The 23,802-nt window shown below is 44.1% G+C and overlaps 2 protein-coding genes across 10 annotated transcripts in view; both read left to right on the top strand.

The window, feature by feature from the left end:
* The window catches only part of sorcs2 (sortilin-related VPS10 domain containing receptor 2), a 502,015-nt gene that overhangs the window by 445,436 nt on the left and 32,777 nt on the right, over nucleotides 1-23,802 (top strand). For all 9 annotated transcript variants that reach the window (XM_070544302.1, XM_070544294.1, XM_070544299.1 and 6 more), the window contains 4 exons: nucleotides 6,832-7,011; nucleotides 10,388-10,534; nucleotides 17,249-17,351; nucleotides 22,212-22,288. In XM_070544302.1, the coding sequence (XP_070400403.1) occupies nucleotides 6,832-7,011; nucleotides 10,388-10,534; nucleotides 17,249-17,351; nucleotides 22,212-22,288 (507 nt within the window). The remainder of the gene's footprint in view (nucleotides 1-6,831; nucleotides 7,012-10,387; nucleotides 10,535-17,248; nucleotides 17,352-22,211; nucleotides 22,289-23,802) is intronic.
* LOC139062687 (uncharacterized) lies at nucleotides 5,123-6,015 on the top strand. Its single transcript, XM_070544303.1, has one exon. The coding sequence runs from the start codon at nucleotides 5,256-5,258 to the stop codon at nucleotides 5,991-5,993; it is 738 nt and encodes a 245-aa protein (XP_070400404.1). The 5' UTR covers nucleotides 5,123-5,255; the 3' UTR covers nucleotides 5,994-6,015.

Raw genomic sequence — 23,802 nt, 5'->3', positions numbered from 1 at the left:
TTATTTGCTGTAAATAACAAAAACAATACATTGGATATGAATTGTCGTACGTGTGGATTCATGGGGAAGGGTTTTACCACAGCTTATTCTGCATATTCTTCATATTCTGCACACTTGTGGGTGTATCTCCAGTGGGGTTCATTATAATTTCAATCTGTCCTTCAGCTCTAATTCTAAAACGGTGTATTAACATGTTTCCTGCTGGTGACTTTGATCCGTGTTTCTGATGTGAGACTTCTGATGCCCTGCTGCTACTGCGTAGAGTTGTGGGGGGTCTTGTGTTTTTGCATATTAAGTAGGTGGTCCTGGGATGTGTACACCACTCACATACACATTATCTCTGCAGACCTTTATCATAATGCAGTAAAATGTTGTTGGGAATGCTGATTTGAGTTTGGTTAAATATTCAGCAGCAGTGGTCTCAGTAGTAGCTGCAGATTTTTCAGGATGGTTGTCCTACACAGCTTGTTTTCGTACATCCAGCAGGTGTTCTGGCTCCAACGTTACTCCTCAGCTACCTTTCTCGTTTACTTCCAAATCCTGATCTGATGATCAAACAGATTAGTGTCTTGTTGTCAGAGCAACGGTGGCGAAGAAGGAAGTGGCCGCCCCATAACCGGAGGGTAACAGGATTGAGCCCTGTCTCACTGCCGTTGTGTCCTTGGGCAAAACACTTAACCCGCCCTGCCTGCTGGTGGTGGACGGAGGGAAGGTTGTTTCCAGTGTTCAGCAGCCTTGCCTCTGTCCGTGCACCCCAGGGCAGCTGTGTGTGTGTGTGTGTGTGTGTGTGTGTGTGTGTGTGTGTGTGTGTGTGTGTGTGTGTGTGTGTTTTAAACAGTCATTTCCTTCGGTATCCCTTATGTAAGGAAGCAAAGCTAAGACAGCATCCGTATCGATGCGGAGCTATCCCCGATTCCCCGCCCTCCACCTCTGGTCCAAGGTGTGTTTACATTCTGCATTTACAACCCAAACATCACCAGAGTTTCACACACCGAGGCAAACAAATAGGACAATAACGTTTTACATGTAAAGCCTGATTTATGCGTCTCCATCTGCGTCAGTGCGGAGACACGCAACGCCATTATCCGTCCTTGCGTAGGGCTCCAGCAGGCACGCAAGTACGTACGGAGTCGAGCCCACTTTTTTAAACATCCGTCGAACGAGACGGATTACGCAAGCTTGTGATTGGTCGGGACGCCGCTGTTGTTTACAGCGCCGCCATTGCAAAGAGAGCCGAGTTTAACTAGCGGCAGACACGGAGAAGCTTTAAGAACACCTCGCGAAAAAACTCTAAAAATATGAACGTTTAATTCCCCGTGACTGGAGGAGTGAAAAGATGCTGCAAGCGTTTTATTTGTGGACGGAAATGACAGGAAACGTGGGTTTAGAGGTGGGGAGCGCATGAAGCGGTGGGAGAATGAGAGACAAATACGTCTGTGTTAAAAGTCTCTTATATACACAAAAAACACAATATCAACACACTATCTTGGACCGATACATGACAGGATACCACAGAACAGCGCTACGCCCTCTGCTGTCCTGCCGGGGAATTGCTTTGCAACACTCCCCAGGAGACGGAGAAGTATGAGAGCAAAACGCTTCAGTCAATCCGTGCGTGTCTGTCCCTTGTGGAGCTGACGGAGAAGCATGACTCAGGCTTTAGTAGCTAAAGTATGAGAAGCTCGAGGATTAACAGGTAGTTTAAAGGTGAACTTAGGCTGGTGTTTTTATTCAGTGGGACTACGGACGAACAGTAAATTAAAACTGATCAGAGCGGATGTTTTTTGATTCAGGAAGTTATTCTATTTGTTTACATGGAGTGGGCGGGGTTTAAAATGGGTGATTGTCATTTTTCCACTTTCATATCCTTTGGTAGTTGGCCTGTTCATCCACTTTGAGCACTTCAGGGGCATGGATAGATTTTTGTTCACATCACTGTTATAAATTGAAGCTGAAGGGAAATATGCAACACAAGCTAACTTTTAAACACAAACAATCACAGAACTCTCACCCCTCCTATTGGCTCTCATGCTGGGCCACACCCACTTGATACCCAAACACAAGGTACCAAGAAAAATAAACAAGAGAGCACTAAACACCAGTCACGGTTGTCTTTATTCAAACATCTTTTCTTTTCTGTGACTTCAAAATGTGGTTTTATCTGTTTGGGACTCTGGTCGTTTGACCTAAAGCTGAAGTGGTAGCAGCAGGCTGTTTCTCCTCCTCTGATATTATTGAGTGGTGCTGTTGGTGAATATGCGAGCGCGTTGTGGAGGACACAGGGACATGCTGCACTTCAGCGAGACAGATAACCAGATTGGTCAAATACTTGGTTTCAGATCAAGCTGTGTCATTGGCTGTGATTTATAGACACATGTGAGATACACACTTTATTATTGTTTTATTATTGTAGTCTTATAAATAACAGTTCCTCCTTATTTTTATGACCGACTGGTTGGCTGAGGTGCTTTCAGCATTCCAAGTCTGATTTATCTGCTCCAATAAGGCATGTTCCATAGACTGACACCCACTCCTTTGTGTTTTAGATGAGATTATTATGGTTATATGTTATAAAACTGTCAATGTTTTTCGACAACTGGGCATCATTTCATTCATTTACAATATTTCGACGGGTATTTCCAGAGTTTCTCGGTAAAAACTACACGTTGTCACTTTAACGTTGGTAGAGTATCAACATGTATCAGCAGCGATCAGTGGCGGCTCCAGAAATGTTTTTCTGCAGGTGCTATGAAGGAGCTAGTCTTTTTGTTGAGGGTGCTATGAAGGAAGTGGTCATGCGTACCTATTGTTCTCTAAAACACCTTCAACACTAGCAGATACACATGCGTGCACAACACCTCAACAACACCTGGAACAATCATTAATATCATTAATATACATCTAAAACATATGAACAATCGCCGACTTTTCCATGAAATCATAAACACATACAGCCACACAGAAACCCATCTATAGTGTTGCAAGGTTAGCTAACGTTAGCGTTATCATTTCCAGCGGCTAACCCCTGGACTGCTGCGGTGGTTGAGGGTTGACTCTCTCCATCCAGATCCGTAGGTGTTTGTGGGTCTGAGATCACTTCCAAACATTCATTCGTTTCTGACTGAACCCGTGGAAATGTGGGCAACAAACACCGATCCATTTTACCGCTAGCTCTACCTTTCACTCGTTCACAGGTGGAAAATGAGGTCAAAGGTTAACATCAATTTCCTGTTTTGGTTTAAGTTTTTACTATCTATATGATAATTGACTGATTATTTTTGTTTTGTATGTTAAATATTATCACATCCACACGTTAAATTAAAATTAAAATTTAAAAATAAAAATCTAATATTTACTTGGGGGTGCAATGACTAATCCAGGGGTAGCTATAGCGCCCCCTAGCGCCTCCCTGGTGCCGCCACTGTCGGCGATACGTGTTGTCTTTGCTCCACTAAGGGTAGCAAGAGAACATGAGTTGACCATCTCTGATATTCAGCGGCTTCAAATCTGTCTGTAATGTTTTGTTGACAAAAAGACAGAGTTGTTTGTGTTTGTCCAGATTGTCGAACAGCTGGAAGTTTCTCTGTGTTAGGTGACTTCCACAGTCCATCAAACTACAGATTAGCCTAATTATCTGAGAAAGTTGTGATTTTTAGACGTGATTGCACACCTTAGCAGGTGGGGACCACAAAGCCCACTGCTTCTTGATGTAATGGTAGGTTCAGGAAGTAGCAGTCACTTTAACCCTATTAAATCAGGTGAAACAGCAATTTCAAAAGAGTATTTTGCACCATTTATGGATAAAATTTTTTTTTTTTGGTTTTGAGTTTCACTCTGTTTGAAAAGCACAGAAGCACAAATCACGTATATGGAGATAGGAAAACCCGTCTTCTAAAGAAAGTTAAATGTCCATAAATTCTATTTGTTATTCAATTCAATAACTAATTGCTTGTATAGTTTGTGACGAGTTGATGTAATATTTGGTAGCAAACATCTAATTTCTCTCAGATTGTTCTTGTTTCATCAATTCTAATTCATAATTCTGACTCTTGCAATCTATACAAATAATTCTAAGTGACTCAGAGACATAATGTTTATCAGAATTAAGATTGATGCACAGTTTTCAGTTTCTCGATTACTTGAGGTGACAATCATAAATCCTGAGGTAATTGAGCCCGAGTGTTTTACATTCTGAGTAAGGAGGAGTGTTAATGACTACACAGACACACACTCACTCTTGGGCCCTTGCCTCCACACTCTGATAGTTTTGTCTTCAGATGGTATGGTAATGTAATCAGTAACACAGAGAAAGTGCTGAGTCGCTCTTGTGCCGCTGCTACTTTCCTTCATGAGTGATGAAGCCATTTTCCTCACAGGCTCAAGAGTTTTGACAAGTACGCTTATCAAGTGTTTTAAGCTGCCACAAACACTTTTTCAAAGGTTGATGTGCTCTGCTATCTTCTATCTTCAAGCTTCCCACGTGCAGCCGCCCTACTACATGCCCACTTGACCCCATTCCAACTAAGCTGCTCCGAGCTATTGCTCCTACAGTAGCCGCAGCAGTCACACACGTGATCAACGCTTCACTGACATCCGGTACATTTCCCACCTCTCTCAAGCATGCTCAGGTTAACCCGCTGCTCAAAAAAACATCTCTTCCTCCAAATCATGTGGAGAACTACCGACCTATCTCTCTCCTCGCTTTTCTGTCCAAAGTCATTGAAAGGGTGGCTTTCAAGCAGATCCCAGAATACCTCTCACACAACTGTCTGCTTGACCCGTACCAACCTGGGTTCAAAAAGGGCCACTCCACTGAAACCGCTCTGTTAGCAGTGACTGAATCCTTAAAAGAAGCTAGAGCGACTGGCAAATCCTCAGTGCTTATCCTGCTCGACTTATCGGTGGCATTTGACACTGTCAACCATGCCTTCCTTTTGTCCACACTCTCTAGCATGGGCATCACAGAGAAAGCACACGCCTGGTTTGAATCGTACCTCACAGGATGATCATTCAGTGTATCTTGGCTTGGACAATCCTCTACCGTGCACCATCTTGCCACAGGAGTCCCCCAGGGCTCTGTGCTAGGACCTCTTCTCTTTGCCATATACACCACCTCACTGGGTGAGATCATTCGATCACATGGCTTCTCCTACCACTGCTAGGCAGACGACACCCAGCTCTATCTGTCATTTCCACCGGACGACCACACTGTCTCTACACGAATATCAGACTGTCTCTCTGACATATCAAAATGGATGAAATCCCACCATCTCCAACTCAACCTCTCTAAAACTGAACTACTTGTCATCCCAGCAAAACCATCCATACAGCACAATATCTCAATCCAGAATGACTTCCTATCTCTGGCTACTTCAAAGGCAGTTCGAAATCTGGGTGTTGTGATTGATGAACACCTGACCTTTAAAGATCATGTTGCCTCTGTTGCTCGTTCATGCCGCTTTGCGCTGTATAACATACGAAAGATCAGACCATACCTAACACAACATGCCACCCAGCTCCTGGTGCAATCTACTGTCATCTCCCGCCTCGATTACTGCAACGCCCTTCTAACTGGTCTTCCAGGCTGTACTGTGAGACCTCTTCAAATGGTCCAGAACGCAGCGGCGCGTCTGGTCTTCAACCAGCCAAAAAGAGCACACGTCACCCCTCTGTTCATTGAGCTCCACTGGCTACCGCTAGCAGCACGCATCAAATTCAAATTGCTAACACTAGCATACAAAGTCCGAGACGGTACGGCTCCCATCTACCTGAATCCTCTTGCAAAGGCTTACGTCTCGGCCCGGCCGCTCCGGTCATCACAGGATGGTCGGCTAGCAGTGCCTACACCACGCTCAGGACAATCCAGACTCTTCTCATGCATCGTTCCACAAATGTGGAATGACCTTCCAAGCACTACCAGAACAGGAGCTTCCTTTTCGACTTTCAAGAAACTCCTGAAGACCCTGCTCTTCAGAGAGCATCTTCTTAACTAGCACCCTCCCTGCACCCATCCCCCCTCTCTACTGTCCACTCCTTGTTCTCTCCTCTCCATGACTGACGTGAAGTTGTTATTGCCGATTATCACTTGTAAGTCACTTTGGACAAAAGCGTCTGCTAAATACATAAACATAGTTTGTTCCTGTGTCTGCAGCTTTGTATTTATCCGATTATGTTCTTTATTTGGCAGTGAGTTATTGTCTCATTTTTATGTTTGGCAAATGCTTCTTTTAGGTTTTCTTTGTCTCTAGCTCTTCTGTTTTTCACTTTTTTCCTGTCTGATTAGACTTTTTCATGTAAGGTGCCTGCCACCACCTTGGGGAACACAAAACTGGATCAAACTCAGTCCATTTAACACAAATTGAACTCACATTTGATATTGTAGGTAAGGATCTTCCCCAGCACGTACTCTGACCACGATATTTTTGTGAAACGTTGGCAGTTATAATTAGCTGGCCCTGCTAGCAAACTACCTCAGGATCCACAGAAACTGGACTAAAACTTGGTTTTCTAATTGCTAATGGTCACATACTCCCATCCCTTCCCATTGGGCACCATTTTTACCTAAAACATCGACATGGGCTGTTGGAGTTAACCTGTTCATTAGCAAAACATCTCATCAACCACTGGACTTATGTGCATGCAACTGTTACAAAGTTCAAACAAGCTCTAACCTCCTTTATCTCAACAAAAGCTGATTTTAGCTCAAAACCCTGGCATGACAGGTTGGCAGGTGGTGTGTATTTTTTCAGGAGAGGCTTGCCCTTTATGCTGATGTTTTTACCACATTTGTCTTTTTGTCTCCTTCTTCCTTGCCGCCATCTCTGCTTTTAGGATGTTCAAATAGTGAGTACGGACGAAAACCAGGTGTTCCTCGCTCTCCAGGAGTGGTACCAGTCTGACACGTATAACCTGTACCAGTCAGACCCCCAAGGTGTCTACTACTCCATGATCCTCGAGAACGTGCGGAGCACCAAGCAGCCAGAGGAGAATGTTCTCGTTGATATCCTGGAGGTGAGTTGACAGAATTTCTGTTTTGGGAAGTCTTCTCATACACACAGCGTTGCGGTGTCCATAGCAACCAATCAGCATAAAACACTTTTAAAAAGCACTGCTTAATCACACTTAAGCAGATAATCTCCACACTCTACCTTATTAATCGCATTATCAATAAATCCCATTAAGACTATGAAGCAACTCATCAACTATCAGAATAATCTCAACCCTTCTCAGCTCATCAACCTACAGGTAACTTCGCGCCAGATCCGCTTTCAAGCCAGCAGATCCGCAAAACCGTCCCATCCGGTTTGCTTCTGGCACCCTAAATCAGAGGGCAGGACTGTGTCTGTCTGGACTCTGGGAAATGGAAGTGCCTTTTTTGTCCCCTCCTTTCCTTTTTATTCCACAAAGGAGAAAAGAAGGCTGCAGGCTGAAGCGTTGTCATTTATCTTTAATGGATTCGTTTTTGGGTACGGGCTGTCAGGTCCCTGGATGACCGGTGTCAGAGCTTGGGCCGCATTGCCGGCAGTAAGTCGAGCTTGTTTCCGGTGGGAGTTGGACTCCGCCAAGAATGCCCTTCATCACTGTTACTGGTATTGCGTGGGATCTGTTTTGGTGGCCTGAGGATCAGGTCTCTGGTTTTTGCAGATGATGTGGTCCTGTTGGCGTCATCAGATTGTGATCACTAGCTTTCACTGAAGTGGTTTTCAGCCAAGTGTGAAGCAGCTGGGATGAGATACCTCTAAATCTGAGACCATGGTCTTAAGTCGGAAAAGGGTAGAACACCTTCTCCGGGTCAGGGATGAGATCCTGACTCAACTGGAGGAGTTTAAGTATCTCGGGGTCTTGTTCACGAGTCAGGGAAAGATGGAGTGTGAGATCAACAGGTGGATTGGTGCTGCGTCTGCAGTGATGCGGGCGTTGTACCGGTCTGTCGTGATGAAGAGAGAGCTGAGCCAGAAGGTAAAGCTCTCGATTTACCGGTTGATCTACGTTCCTACCCTCACCTATGGTCATGAGCTTTGGGTAGTTAACGAAAGAACGAGATTGCAGGTGCAAGCGGCTGAAATGAGTTTTCCCTGCAGGGTGGCTGGGCTCTCCCTTAGAGATAGGGTGAGAAGCTCGGTCATCCAGGAGGGGCTCGGTGTAGACCCGCTGCTCCTGCACATCGAGAGGAGCCAGTTGAGGTGGCTCGAGCATCTGGTGGATGGATGGATGGATGGATGAGTGGGTGGATGGATGGTCTGATGAGTGGGTGGATGGATGGATGAGTGGGTGGGTGGATGGGTGGATGGATGGATGGGTGGGTGGGTGGATGGATGGATGGATGGATGAGTGGGTGGATGGGTGGATGGATGGATGGATGGGTGGGTGGGTGGATGGATGGATGGATGGATGGATGAGTGGGTGGATGGATGGATGGATGGATGGATGAGTGGGTGGATGGATGGATGAGTGGGTGGGTGGATGGATGGATGGATGAGTGGGTGGGTGGATGGATGAGTGGGTGGGTGGATGGATGGATGGATGGATGAGTGGGTGGGTGGATGGATGGGTGGGTGGGTGGATGGATGGATGAGTGGGTGGGTGGATGGATGGATGGATGGATGGATGGATGGATGGATGTATGGATGAGTGGGTGGGTGGGTGGATGGATGGATGAGTGGGTGGATGGATGGATGAGTGGGTGGGTGGATGGGTGGATGGATGGGTGGGTGGTTGGATGGATGGATGAGTGGGTGGGTGGATGGATGGATGGATGGATGGATGGATGTATGGATGAGTGGGTGGGTGGGTGGATGGATGGATGAGTGGGTGGGTGGATGGGTGGATGGATGGGTGGGTGGGTGGGTGGATGGATGAGTGGGTGGATGGATGGATGGATGGATGAGTGGGTGGGTGGATGGATGGATGGATGGATGGGTGGATGGATGGATGAGTGGGTGGGTGGGTGGATGGATGGATGGATGGATGAGTGGGTGGATGGATGGATGGATGAGTGGGTGGATGGATGGATGAGTGGATGGATGGGTGGGTGGGTGGGTGGATGGGTGGATGGATGGATGGGTGGGTGGGTGGGTGGATGGATGGGTGGGTGGGTGGATGAATGGATGGATGGATGGATGGATGGGTGGGTGGATGGATAGATGGATGGATGGATGGATGGATGGGTGGATGGATGGATGGATGGATGGTTGGGTGGATGGATAGATGGATGGATGGGTGGATGGATGGGTGGATGGATGGATGGATGGGTGGATGGATGGATGGATGGGTGGATGGATGGATGGATGGGTGGATTGGTGGATGGGTGGATGGATGGATGGATGGATGGGTGGATGGATGGATGGATGGATGGATGGATGGGTGGGTGGATGGATAGATGGATGGATGGGTGGATGGATGGATGGATGGATGGATAGATGGGTGGATGGGTGGGTGGATGGATGGATGGATGGATGGATGGATAGATGGGTGGATGGTTTGGTGGATGGATGGATGGATGGATGGATCATTTTTGGGTTTCCGGCCATTACCGGTCCAGTGTTGGTAAAAAGTACACACACTGGTATTGGCCCAGTGTGTGTAAGGACGCTAACACAGGTCCGGGCCAGAACCTTTGCAGCCTCCGGGCCAAATGATTTTTGCCATCTGAGCAGAGACTTGATTCTCAAGTCGCTCCAGGAGCAACACTGACTTCTTTCTAACGAGGAAATCTGTTTTTACAGTTGTTTCTAGAATTGGATCCAAAGTTTGTTTTGATGCGAAGACATGGTATACACGTGGTAAATCCTAATGTTGAGTTTCTGCCCTACTGGCTGACCTTTGAAGTTCCAAAGAGCAGTAGTTTAAAAACTCCACTATCGACAGTTGCTGAGACCCCTAAACGTAAGCAGATGCAGCATCAGTGATGTCACACATGCTGTGTTTGCAGTTTGTAACATTACCTGGACGATTTAAAAACAAAGTCTGGTACTTTCAATATGGTTTATCTATGCTGGGAAGCATTTGAAAGAAGTTTCATGCTAAATTTTCAAGGATTTTCCCAATCAAATAAAATCACAGTTTTCCAATGAATTGACCCCTCCCACCTCCCTCTAGAGCAGGGCTATTCAAATCCAGGCCTTGAGGGCCGGTATCCAGCATGTTTTAGTGCTTTCTCCAGTCCAACACGCTTGGTTCAGTGGTTGAATCACCTGTGCAGCTGCTCATCAGGCTCTGCAGAAGCCTGTTAATCACCTGCTGTTTGAAATCAGGTGTGTTGGAGCAGGGTTACAACTAAAACATTCTGGATACCGGCCCTCCGGGCCCAGAAATGAATAGCCCTGTTCTAGAGTACGTGTGCATTTAAAAAGCTCTCAGATCAGGTCACTCCACCTCTTTTTGCCAGGTTCGTGGAGTCAAAGGAGTCTTCCTAGCCAATCAGAAGACAGATGGGAAAGTCACAACCCTCATCACTTATAACAAAGGGCGTGACTGGGAACCACTGGCTCCTCCTACCACAGACATGAACGGGAAACCGGTCAGCTGCAAAGCAGTAAGTACCTCATTTATTATTATTTAAAAAGCTGAAGTGTTTAAATGCCGTGTGTGTGTGTGTGTGTGTGTGTGTGTGTGTGTGTGTGTGTGTGTGTGTGGCATTTTGTCTCGTTTCCCCTCTGAACTGATTGTGTTGTTGCCGAAAGACTCTCGATCCTCAGGCCATGGTCAGTGTTACATGAGGGTTTAGAAGCATTAATATTCTGATCATTCAGTATTTCTTTTTAGCAAAAGTCATTTTTCTTCTATTTGCTTCCACGGTTTATTTGTAAACTTTTAGATTTACCTTTCCCTCCATTTTTCTCATTCACTGTAACCCATGCTAGAGAGAGATGAAGAAACCACCCTTCGTCACAATTTGTGACTGGTCTATCGTTCTTTGACCTTTATGACCTTTCCCCCAAACCACCTTACATCAAACTTGACAGGTGTATTGTTTTATGACCTTTCGTGATATGACCTTTAATGACCCCATATGTCAGGAAATGAACTGATGACTGTGTAATGACCCAGGAAGTTACTGATTGTAGTCCCCTTCTGTCTAGCTCTATATTGATGATCTGCTTTGATGTATTCAATCTGCACCACTTTACGTCAAGTTAGGATTGAAAACTCTTTCGTGTTACGATACCTCACCCCACAGTTCCCACAGCCCCCCCCCCCCCCCCCTTCATATGTAATACCCCACATCCCTCCCTCTATGTCATTTCCTCACACCGAATCAGTAACTTCCTGGGTCATTACACAGTCATCAGTTCATTTCTTTACATATGGGGTCATTAAAGGTCATTTCACAAAAGGTCATAAAACAATACACCTGTCAAGTTTGATGTAAGGTGGTTTGGGGGAAAGGTCATTAAGGTCAAAGAACGATAGACCTGTCAAAAATTGTGATGAAGGGTGGTTTCTGCATCTCTCTCACTCAAAAGCAAACATCAAATCTGATCAGTTTTAGTTGTCGGGAAGGTCCAGTCCTTTTCTTTGGATTTGATTCAAAAATGAATCAGACATCTTTAGCAGGAATTCTCCAAATGTTGTCCTCTTATAAGCTCATTTTACGTAATGTTGTCCAGTTTTAAAAGGTCTGAGTGCTGTGGTGCTACGGTTCTGTAGCCCTTTTCATTCATAGCCTGATAAACATTCAACTTAAAATGGGAACAATGGGTTGGACGTGAGCTGCCACATATGTTCCTTGTAGAAGGACGATCAGATTGTCTCAAAACCAACCAGCATAGAAGAAACGTGTGCCCCTCATGACTCACCACTCAGCTGGCTAAGCTGACGTCAGCGTGTTGTATCCAAGTACAAACAGATTCACCTCTTAGTTGCTTCTGTTTGGTCTATCGTTGTTCCCAAAGGAGACCTACAGGAGGTCCTTTACATCACAGGAAGTGAAAAATCAACCAGAACATTGATGTCTTTGCTGCTTCTTGGTGAAATGTTTGTGTGTTTAACCCTCCCACCATCTTTATGGGTGACCCCGCGAGGAAAGTGGACCATTGAGCAGGATTGGTGGTTTATCCCTTGAGGTCCACGTGGCAGGGATGAGGTGGTGCTCACTTCTCACCCCTGCCACATGGACCCAAGGGATAAACCACCAATCCTGCTCAATGGTCACCTTTCCTCGCGGGGTCACACCCATTAGGACAGTGGGAGGGTTAAGAAATGCTGTTAGCTCTCCTTTAAGCATGTTAGCAAAGTTCAATTTTGTAGTGAAGTGAAACGGCCGGTGGCCTTCAGCGCCAGTGCCACAGGCTGATCAGCAGCACCACGGACAGCTCCTGGCTCAGTGCAGCGCTCCTCCTCCTCGCATCTCTCGACGCCGCAGCTGCAGCCACTGAGAATGATTGGAGAAGCAATAAAACACTGTGGCTGACAGAAGCTGAGTGGTACCAGAATCGTTTCCTTCTGTCCCCAGATCCGAGGCATCTTCCTATCTACTAGCCTAGTGAACTAGACCAAATTCTTGCTTTGCAAAGTTTGGTCTAGGCACGCTCCACTGGAACCTCAGCAGCTCCTACCAGGACTCTGGCTAGCCAATCACAGCTCTCTAGAGGGGTTTCAAACACATAAACAGCTGTGATTGGTCCATAATGGTGGGCCAATCACAGTGCTCTATCTGCTTAGTGAACAAATCACAGAGCTTTATCCGCTTTGTGGGCCAATCAGGGCACTCTATATGCCTGGTGGGTGGGATGATGCAACAGAGTGAAACAAGAGGATGTCACATTCATCGTCCAGTGGAATGCGGAGATCATTTGAAAGACAACGGTAGAACCCGCCCCACAACCGAGAGCCGTCCATGGAGCGTGGCCAGACTAAATAATACATTTATTTAGTCTGGCTTGCCAGGCTACCTCTCTACGGTTGTTCCGCCTGAAATACAGATGTGTATGTTTGAGTGTTCGTTAGCTTGTTGGTTGTTTTACTGTAAAGTCAGACAGATTTGTGTTTGTTCAACCCCTTATGTATAGCGCTTGAAGTAGCAGGGCTTTGTTTCAGTTGGAGACATAAAGATTTTTAGTTTGCAACCTTTTGGGCATTTGACAGTTTTCTTTGTATAATTGTTTGCCGTGAGTTTAGAGGCTCTGGGTTGCTTTGGGTTCAGCTTTTGTTTTAGTCGTGTTGAGGCTGGGCGTGGTGGTTCTCCGACCTCTCCTCTTTCTTTTCATTTCTGTAAATTAAGCCCTCTGGCGATCTCATTTTACCCCTGCTTCACGTCCACCACCTCCCAGGGTGCTTGGTTTATTAGTGTGGTAGCAGCGTGTCAGGCCGTGTGGGGGAGTGACGGTGCACTCATGACAGGGAGCCCGCTGTGCAACAGCGTGGCTTGTTTTTGGATATTTAACAGCAGGAATTATCAGGCTGTTTTCAGGCCTAGGCCACAGAAAAAAATCACACCTTCAGCATCATCATAGAGACCCAAGATCGTATGGCACACAGATGTGGTCTTACTCAGGTGATAGATCTCTGGATGTTGTCTGGGGCATGGTGTAGGCATGGGTGCATCTGGTGGAAACACTGTAGGGACCTGTTGCTTATCAGGTTGTGAGGACAGAGAAAGGCATCTGTGGGATAATAGCAGGAGGCAAACTGATGAATTCAATGAGAATCTTCTTTTTTTTTTTACTACTTGTCCTGTGATCCAGGCCTCTATGCTCTTAGACCTTCTCAGATGTTTCCATGTTCTAAGTGGAAATGGCAAAGACTTTTATGTCATCCATCCATTCATTTCCAGCTGCTTTTCTGGAGTCGGGTCACGGGGGCAGCAGCCTAAGCAGAGAGGCCCTTCCCTCTCACCAGCTACATGGACCAGCTCCTCCGGGGTAATCCCAGGGTGTTTCCTGGCCGGCAGGGAGACATAGTTCCTCCAAAGTGTCCTGGGTCTTCCTTTAGATCTCCTCCCAGTTGGACGTGCCTAGAAAATCTCTCTAGGGAGGCATCCTAACTAGATGCTTGAGCCACCTCAACTGGCTCCTCTCTATGTAGAGGAGCGGCAGGTCTACTCTGAGGCCGTCCCAAATGACAGAGCTTCTCACCCTATCTCTAAGGGAGAGCCCAGACACCCTGTGAAGAAAACTCATTTGGGCCGCTTGTATCCGTGATTTTGTTCTTTCGATCCCTACCCAGAGCTCATGACCATAGGTGAAGGTAGCAACGTAGATCGACCGATAAATTGAAAGCTTTGCCTTCCAGCTCAGCTCTCTCTCCACCACGACAGACCGGTACAACGCCCGCATCACTGCAGTCGCAGCGCCGATCCACCTGTCGATCTTACGCTCCAGTTTTCCCTCACTCATGAACAAGACCCCGAGAAGACTTTTACTGACAATTAAAAATGTTTGGAGTCAGTACAATGCTGGTTCTTCATGTAGTTCACCCTGCGGTGCTGGCAGTCAGCTTCTGGTCCAAATCCTGACTGACTGCAGCCCATTCCTGGAGAGAGGTGGCCTCTTTGTTCTTTATCACACCCAGCCATCCTGGTCTCCTCTCGTTTTCATGCCTGAGAAATTAGCTGATAATTACAGTTCATCTGAATGTTTTTCACAACATTCTAGAGTCCGTGCTAATTGCTGCAAACTTTCTAATAATTAATATTTGTGTCATTCTCAACATTTTGAGACTGGTTTTATTGATTATGCAGGATATAGAGACCGTAGTGGGGTCTTGATCCACAACGAATCGGGAACAACTCAACTGTAACTAACTGCTGTGGATTGAAAAGTTTAGTTTAAGGACTTAGAGATCGTAAATGTTTTAGATTGGCACCACTCGGTCATTCTTGCCCAATAATTGTATAAAACTTCATGCTAAAACAATTATGAGGACTTCAGACGGATAAAATTGATTTAAAACTAATGTCAAAGACTTATTTCCAAGTGAGGAACCTTTGCCAAGCACCAGGGTCGTTTTTGGACACTACGCTCCACCCCAGAATGCTGGAACCAAGATCATAACAGAGAATCAGGGTAGAAATTTAACTCAAGAGAACCGATGTCACCTGGAACATTCAGGGTGCCTAATGAGCACATTACACCTTTGAGGCCCTGTCCACACGTAGCCGGGGATCTGCCCAAACGTAGATATTTTTCTACGTTTTGGCCTGTCATCCACACGAAAACGGAGTTTTTTCACACAAAAACGGATCTTTTTAAAAACTCCGGCCAAAGTGAAGATCTGCGTTTTCTCCGTTTTGGGTGTCTGCGTGTGGACGGACAAAACCGGAGTTTTAAGGTCCGCAACGTCACTTTCCGCGACAGAAAAATGCTGACATCACGTGTGCGACCTGTGTTTACACTAGCCGACAGCATGGATGCCCTCAGAGCTGCGCTCGCTTTATCAATTGTCCAAGCGCTTTTTGCTTGTTTGTTTTTGCAAGCGGAATTACTGCTCCTTGCGGAAGACCACAGACGAAGGACGAGGTTAAGAACGGGGGAAGTACTGCCGCCTACTGGTCTGGCATGTCCTTAACAACGTATTTATCCGGGTACGTGTGGACAGAGTTTGTTTTTAAAACGAGGTGGTGTGGATGCAAGTTTTTGGAGGGGCGGATATTCGTTTTTAAAAAACCCGGCTACGTGTGGACTAGGCCTTAGTGAACTCACCATGTAGCTCAGATCTTAGTGGAAACAAAACAAAAAAATCAACGTATGAAGATCCAGGGTAAAAGGTTCTTGGATTTGTGGAGAAATACCCTTTTAAACTCAAGTATGTTTCGATGTTTTTCATCGTAAATGTTCTGCTTGTTTGTGGCGAAATGTTCAAATCTCTCCTGAAAGGAAACAGTTTTGGTACAGCCACCACATTCTGGTGTTTGTTTGTTTGTAAACAGCGACTGCTCTAAATGTTAGTCAGATAAAATGTTACCACCTGTTAACCAGATTCTTTTGCTGTGTGGCAGTCTGTGCTCTGAGACAGCATTTGTGTCCATGCTTCGTATTGTTGATGACATCATGCATTCGCAGCCATCAGTCAAAACACAAAGGCCTTTGAACCAGGCTGTTCGGATGGGGAGAGGTGGAACGGATGAGTGCTGTACTTTGAAGAATGTGTGTGAGATGCTTGCCTAGTTCTGCCATCCGTCTTGTCTACGTCGCTGCTGTGAGCTTACACAGCAAAGAGCAATGAGTCACCCGTAGTCTGAGATCCATACATCACACCACGCTGGGAGATAGAGGGCAACACGTCTGGTCCTTTAGTCCGACCGTCACTCCTATCAGCTGACAAGTATGTAGGGAGACTCAGATGTCTGTGGAAGACTTGTTTACCAGCCCTGCATCTGGATCTCTGATAGTGACCTTGCCTTCCTGATAAGCGTGTCCATACCTCAATAGAACTGTTTTACACTTCTGGATTTAAGACGCTCCTATCAGAGAAAGAAACTGCTTCACTTTTACACTGACATAACCTGTATTGTGTCAGATAGGCTGTAACTTAGAGCATGCACTATCTGGCTGACCAGATATATGAGCTACCCATAGATCATAGAAACAGCATAAGGCTGTATCTATGGAGGTAGGTTCCCCTCACAATCAATCAATCAAAGATACTTTATTAATCCCAGAGGGAAATTAGAGTTTCAGTACACACAATTCAGAGATCAATCATGCATGGGCAAGACCATGACAAGAATTGGTGACTGTGGTCATTCGCAACCCGAGTCGCGCTACCTTAATAGAGATAAGAGGGTTTCATGAGGATTGGTTCAGGTGGAGGGAAAAAAGTCACTTCGGAGTTACCCTCCAGCAGGAGGGCAGCTTTGCTCTGCAAAAAACACCTCAGACAGAAATGCAACAGACTTCAGACATCACACAACATAAGTGTGTTCTAGGTGGGGTGGTGGGTTGGGACTATCCCCACTTCAGTTCCTGCAGCCATGATAAGCAGCGCATGTCACCTCAGTGTGGATGGGGGGAGGAGCATTGAGGGTTGGAGGGTTGCAGTGACCCTGGAACGTTTCAGCGGCCTTCCCGCAGTCCCGCCCTGGACAAGAGAGGTTCATCTTAACACCTAAAGAGACAATTGAACCCTAAGTGTTACCTTTAAAGTGAGATTGAAATGTGGATTAGCAGCCCTAAAACCAGTGGGATTATCTATTAAGGCTCATTAAACATGGCTGGCTCAGACTCTGGAGTCCCACCACTATTATATTTGTGAAATCCTTGACTTTCTACTTGGTGGTGATTCGGGGTTTGCGTTGTTTCTTCTGCAGCCGGACTGTCACCTTCACCTCCACTTGCGCTGGGCAGATAACCCCTACGTGTCTGGCACGGTCCACACTAAAGACTCAGCTCCGGGTCTCATCATGGGTGCTGGTGAGTTACAGCATTAAATCATTTAATCACATCAGCTTCTTCTTGTTCTGCATTTAACGACACTACTTAACAAAAGCAGTTGTAATACCAACCAAACACCGACTTTATGAGAGCGTTCTCTGCCTGTTGAGCAGTAAAAGTGCTTTATCTTTTAATTAGGAACGTCTGTAGTTATAGCTGAGGGAGAACATTATGGTGCTGTATGCTAACTTGTGAAACATGAAGCTGTGGAGAGCAGCCGTGTGTGCCGATAACAGCTGTCCTGCACGTTGTAGCGGTCCCATCTAAACATAAGTAATACTAACAAAGACAAGAACACACAACCCACTGACATCAGCACTAACATAACTATCTATTCAGCATTGTGTCAGCAGACAGCCTTGTGAGGGACGATGGTCGCGTTTATATTTCAGAGTTTCTAGACTTCCCATTCAAAGATCTGATTTCTACATAAAAGAACTGAAACGGCGAGTGAAACAAATCAGTTTTATTATGTTCGTTTACAGCTATAGCTAAAGGGCGGGTGAGCATTTTTCATGATGCGCACACTGATTTGAAGCCTTATCAAGAATATTAAAAAAATAAACAAAATTGGGAAAAAAAGGCTATTTTTTCAAATTTGATGAGTAACCTTTCATGCCCTAAGAATTAACCCGCCTGTTGCTGGCCGGTCTCTCGTGCCTTTTAGCTTCCTCGGACTTGCTAATGTTTACATGAAGCTAGATGCATGAAGTGCTTCGATGTGGCATTTTCAGCATAGTTACCTCTGTTTCAGGATTGCTCTATTAAATCAGAGACTAATGATAAATTAAGAATAAAACAGCCATATAAGGTGTGTTTGGGTCTGTGTTGATCTGCCTTATTTGGTTTGCGTCAGAGTCAGAAATGTTGGTTCAGTATGAATGAACTCCTTGTGGGTAGTTTTCCGTGGGGAAAAGCTCTGGCGCTCCTGTTTCAGAGGGTAGAGATTTGTTGGAAGAGTGGCGGGGTGGGGTGGAAAAAACAGGATTTTGACTCCTACAGGTTTATTATTCATGGTATGCAAATGACTCGCCTCCAGTTGGCTAGCAGTGATGTGCGAGTCATGAATGGATCGTTCAGTACTCGAGAATCACTTTACTGACTCATGAATCACAATTCCCAAACCCAACTGATTCATGCCTGTTACTATTAGCAATCTAATTTAATTAGTAGGAATATATTTGACTCATCATTGCAAACAACTACGAGTTTGTTCACAAAAGCATTTTCTTACCTGCTCTGGACTGGAAGCTCATTAGTTCACACGCGCACCGCCTTGAGTCACTCACCCCCTCCCTGCCTGAGAGTTAGCTAGCGGTGCTAATCGTAGCATGAATGAATCACTCAGAACACAACTCTTTCTCCCCTCCCTCCCAGCTCTTAGCTGCAGAAACTCAGTTTCAAGATGTTTTGAATTAATTCAAATTATTTTACAGTTCAATAAAGTTAATTCGAACTAATTGTGCTAAATATATTGTCTAGTGTAGGGCTGCAGCTATCGATTATTTTAGTAATTGATTAATTTGCCTCACTAATCGATCGATTAATCAGATACTCCTTTATGTTTCCTTGAAAATGCGATAAAATGTAAACAAAGCAGTAGTAGTTGTGAAAAACAAGTCAACTGGTATATTTATATAAGAAGGTTTATTTTAATTAGTTCCTTTTCATTTGCTGTCTTTAACTCAGCAGCATGTTCAGCTGAGAGCATGCTGGATGGATCTGCCTGGTTGCCAGGCAACAACTCCAACTCCAAAACAGTTCAACATTTAAACACACTTTTCCTTTTTGAAATAAAGATAAAACTGCAATGGTAAAAATAAAATACCTGAAAATAAAAAACATGCATGCAAAACCAAAGCCGACACGCGAGTGCTTTGTGACTTTTATGTGGAGAGGCGCTACGTAAAAAATAATATTTTCTCCTTCAAACATTTTAGTCTGATTTTCATACTGACTGAAAACACAAAGAAATAAAAACACTTGTTGGCTTTTAGGGGTAGCAGCTAACCATTTATCAGTCTCAGTTAGCATACTGGGGATGCTCCATTTATCTCCATTTAAACTCTAAAACACACGCCTTCTCTCAGGTCCGTAGCTGATGCCTGAAACCTGGATGCTTTGTGCTGGGGACGTAGTGCTGTTGTGAACCACTAGCTTAGCGCAACGTTAGCTCGGCTAGAACTATTCGCAAACTTTTTGGCGTTTTCTCTGGGTGTCGTCATCCTTTTTGCATTCACCCTGTTGCTTGCTCTTCTGTTGGAGCTACAGTAACAGAACAAGCACGCTTGTTGTAAAATAACCGAAAGTTCACACCAGAAGGAGATTGTATGAACTGGAAGTGAACACAAACAAAGCGTCGATTTACAAAATAAAATTAATTGTTTTTTAATTGATTTAATCAAATTATTTGAGTATTTGTTTCGGCCTAGTCTAGAGTTTCCAAATATTTATTTTAGGGCTGGGACTTGATTAAAAATTTTAAGCTAATTAATTACAGGCTTTGTAATTAATTAATCTAAATTAATCGCATTTTAATCATTCAGGAAAATGTGCTCTCAAAGCAAAACTTTTAATTAAAATTATGAGACAGAGAATCAAACATTAGACATGGTTATTACTGTAAACTTAACTTTAATAAAAAATGCATTTTAATTATTCAAATGTCACTGTGTGATATGAAACAAGACCCAAATCAACTAAAATTTATAATTACCAATAGAAAACACCTGCAAAGGGTTCCTGAGCCTTTAAATAGTCTCTCTGTCTAGTTGAATGACTGAAATAAATTTGACTTTGCACCAGATTCTAATTTTTCCAGTTTCACTTGTTTGTATAATTAGGAGTTTTTATTAGCATTTCTACTCATAATGTAGTAAAAACACATAAATAATAATCCTTCAAAATGACAGTAAACAGGCACAAATATGATCTAGGACTTAAATGTACTAACTTTTAACACCAGAGCAGGCGTGGCGTATTCTGATAATGATCAGGAACACTAACTGGTTCCAGTTGGATGACTGGAGGATGATGGGAAGATAAAAGATCATGGCGAGGAAATAATGATCTGATGAACAGGTGAGCGGACCTTCCTTACATGGGAAGTCCTGATGTCACGTTAAGAAAAGGATGCTGCAGACCCGCAGATTCACGCCTGCAGCAGCGAATCTGGTGTGATCTCCAGCCTGATCATAACTTCCTCGTTCCTCGCTGCCCCTGATGCACTCGAGCATCCGCCCCTCAGCTGATGACAGCTTCAACACACCTGCTGCTTAATGATAGTAATGCATGTGATGTTTAGACGGAGACTCGTCTCAGAAACATAGAATTCCCCGACAGCATTGTTTAGAAAATCATCAGAAAAGTTTCAGAGTGTTTCTGTTTTAACTTAAACTTCTGTTTTGAACTTTAAGACACGTTGTTTGTGATTGTTTACAGAGTAGTGAGAACACGGAGCGTTCTCCCAGCGGCAGCCAGGTGCCTCTCGTTTGTCTGACTACTTTCATAAACTACCGTTAGGGCACAGAATTATTCTGTCTGGTGCTTTCAGCGCTGCACAGATGTTACGTAAATGTTAAAAATATAGCTTACGGCAACTTTTGTAAAGTTTCCTGTGCCACCGGGCAGCCGCAGCAGAGACGATCTCTGAAAAATGTCTGCGACACGGACTCCGTTGTTGTCTGGAAGTTTTTTTTTCCCAATTTAAGAAAAGAGGCGGGCGTGTTTCCTAAATCCTGCATCAGTCCAAGCAAGGCAACTTCTTTCTGTTTTTATTCCGTTTTAGTAGCCATTAGCACTGTGCATTGTTGTGTGCTTCAGTGATATTCTGTCTACGAGGAAATCGTGCAATGACAAAGGTTCCGCCTTGCTTGAAATGCAAGCTGCGATTAAATGCGTTAATTTTTTTAACGCGTTATTTTTTCTAATTAATTAATCGTAATTAACGCGTTAAAGTCCCGGCCCTAGTTTATTTTGAAAGTTTTGATGCTCCTTCTGTTCCGTGTCGTCTTACATGTCCTCTCGGTTCTTTGTTATAATTTATGTTGTTGTTGTCCTAATAAGCAGACCATAGATAAAATATATGAACTCTTTTCCACTACTTTGTTTTAAAAAAGAAATGTTAGTGTCTAAAATGGATCGTTTTCTTTTTTTGAATCACTCGCGTGAGTGGTGGGACTTACATGGGAAGAGGAGCAAATTTAGTTGGAGATTTCATTTTGCAATCTGGGCAACTGACCCAGTGACTCAAATGAATCAAAAAAACTCGATTCATTTACGTGAGTGACTCGTTCAAACTCGATTGAGTAAAAAGAATGGAGTTTACCATATTTACAACATGACTCTTCCGCTGCTGCTCCTCTTTCTTTGCAGCATTGATGTATTTTCCCCACAAATTGCTCAAGCCCAAATGTGTTCCTCCATGTTGGGGTTGCTAATGCTATTGGCTAGCCTCTACTAGGCGTGGTGTTTGCGTTTGAGTTGTTGTAGAGGCTAATTTGATTTGTTATTACTCTATAAACCTCAGCTTTTATGGAGAGTTTGTGACTTTAGTAAAGTTAATGATGTGTGACTAAAGAAGCTGCAGCTGATCTTTGTTGGTGTTTCATAAGGAAGGTCAGGCATGACTTTTAGTTTTGAAACGCATGTCTAAAACGCATATTTCAGAAATATTTATTTAAAAAACCAAAGCAAGTCAAACAATCTTTCTGAGAAACCCTAAAACACTGTTTTCTTCAGTGATAGGTTACCGCCTCCTCTCCTCTTGGCCCTTCTCTTTCTTTTCTGAATGCGTCTGTTTTGCCTGATAGCAGTCTGTATCCTGTATCTTTCCCTCAGGTAACCTTGGCTCCAAACTTGTAGAGTATAAGGAAGAGATGTACATCACTTCAGACTGTGGGAAGACATGGAGACAGGTACATTGTGTTCTCTTGATGTTTCTTTCACATTTCCTCATTCCATTCTGCTGATGTCCTGTTCACAGTGTCCTGAAATGATGGAATATATTTTAAATCCACCCGACCTTCTATTAAGACCCCGCTCACACTGGACGACACCCTCGCTGTTGAATAAATAATAGTCCGAATATGGACAGTCTTTGCAGGATCATACAGACTTCTTCATGCATTAGAAATATATTGGGGGGGGGAATGCTGGTCAGTTCAGTTCATTCACTACCAAACTCCACTCAAACATTGTCCATTAGATATTTCGGTAACGCTTCCTTTAACAGTCCCTTAATTACTAAGTTCAAGTTCAAGTTTATTTATAAAGCGCCAAATCACGACAAGAGTCGTCTCAAGGCACTTCACATAATAAACATTCCAATTCAGGTCAGTTCATTAAGCCAATCAGAAATAATGTGTCCTGTATAAGGAACCCAGCAGGTTGCATCAAGTCACTGACTAGTGTCGGTGACTATACAGCAATCCTCATACCAAGCAAGCATAAAGCGACAGTGGAGAGGAAAACTCCCTTTTAACAGGAAGAAACCTCCAGAGAATCCTGGCTCAGTATAAGCAGCCATCCTCCACGACTCACTGTACTAAGTACCATGTAAGTACTAAGTACTTACATGGCAATTACATAGTAAGTTGAAGTGTATTATTCAAACAGGTGGGAGTGAGGGCATGGTGATGCCCTGAAGAAGGTTGCACGCGACCGAATCGCATCGGCTTAAATTATAATAAATTATTTTTTGGAGTGCCTCAAATCATGACTTTTTTCCTTCTATATCTACTTTTAAACTGTATTCTTGTGTAATTAAAGTGTATAATTGTAATACTGTGTAATTATTGTGTAAAGCAGTATGTACTGGGAATGATTGATTTAAAAAACTAGAATTCAAAGTGAGTAACATGGTAATAACTGTTTAAGAACTCAGAAACAATAATACACTTTAACTTACTATGTAATTACCATGTAAGTACTTAGTAAATAGGGGACTGTAGAAGGAAGCGTTACCGATATCTCATACCAATCAGGTAAGAAATGGTGACTAAATGTTGCATCACACACTGCATGTGCATAACAATGCCCGTGAAAAACACTATAACGAAACATCATTTCATTGTGAGCTTTAATAAAATGTATATCAAGTAAATAAAAGTTAAAGTGGATGCAACGGTGGACATGATTTGGTCCAAAACAGGGTACAAAACGGTCCAAAAGGGTGTAAAGATGTCAGAGGGGGTAACTCGGCGTTTGACAGCTAGGTCCTATTTAAACCCAAAAACCTTGCAAAGGTACTTTTGGTGAAAGGATGAGTTGACCTAGATCCTAGTAGATTCTCCATTATGTAACATAAATAGTCCATGATGGCTATGAGCATACATAAAATGTCCGTGTTGTTTACCGTTATTGTAGGGATGGATCGGGGTCTGTAGTAGACTACGGTTGCAGATAACCTGTGAAATGGAGTTCAGTAACA

This window comes from Nothobranchius furzeri, chromosome 14, assembly GCF_043380555.1.
Source record: "Nothobranchius furzeri strain GRZ-AD chromosome 14, NfurGRZ-RIMD1, whole genome shotgun sequence".
Taxonomy (NCBI): domain Eukaryota; kingdom Metazoa; phylum Chordata; class Actinopteri; order Cyprinodontiformes; family Nothobranchiidae; genus Nothobranchius; species Nothobranchius furzeri.
The sequence above is the reverse complement of the archived record's forward strand: the minus strand, read 5'-3'. Positions and strand labels throughout refer to the sequence as shown.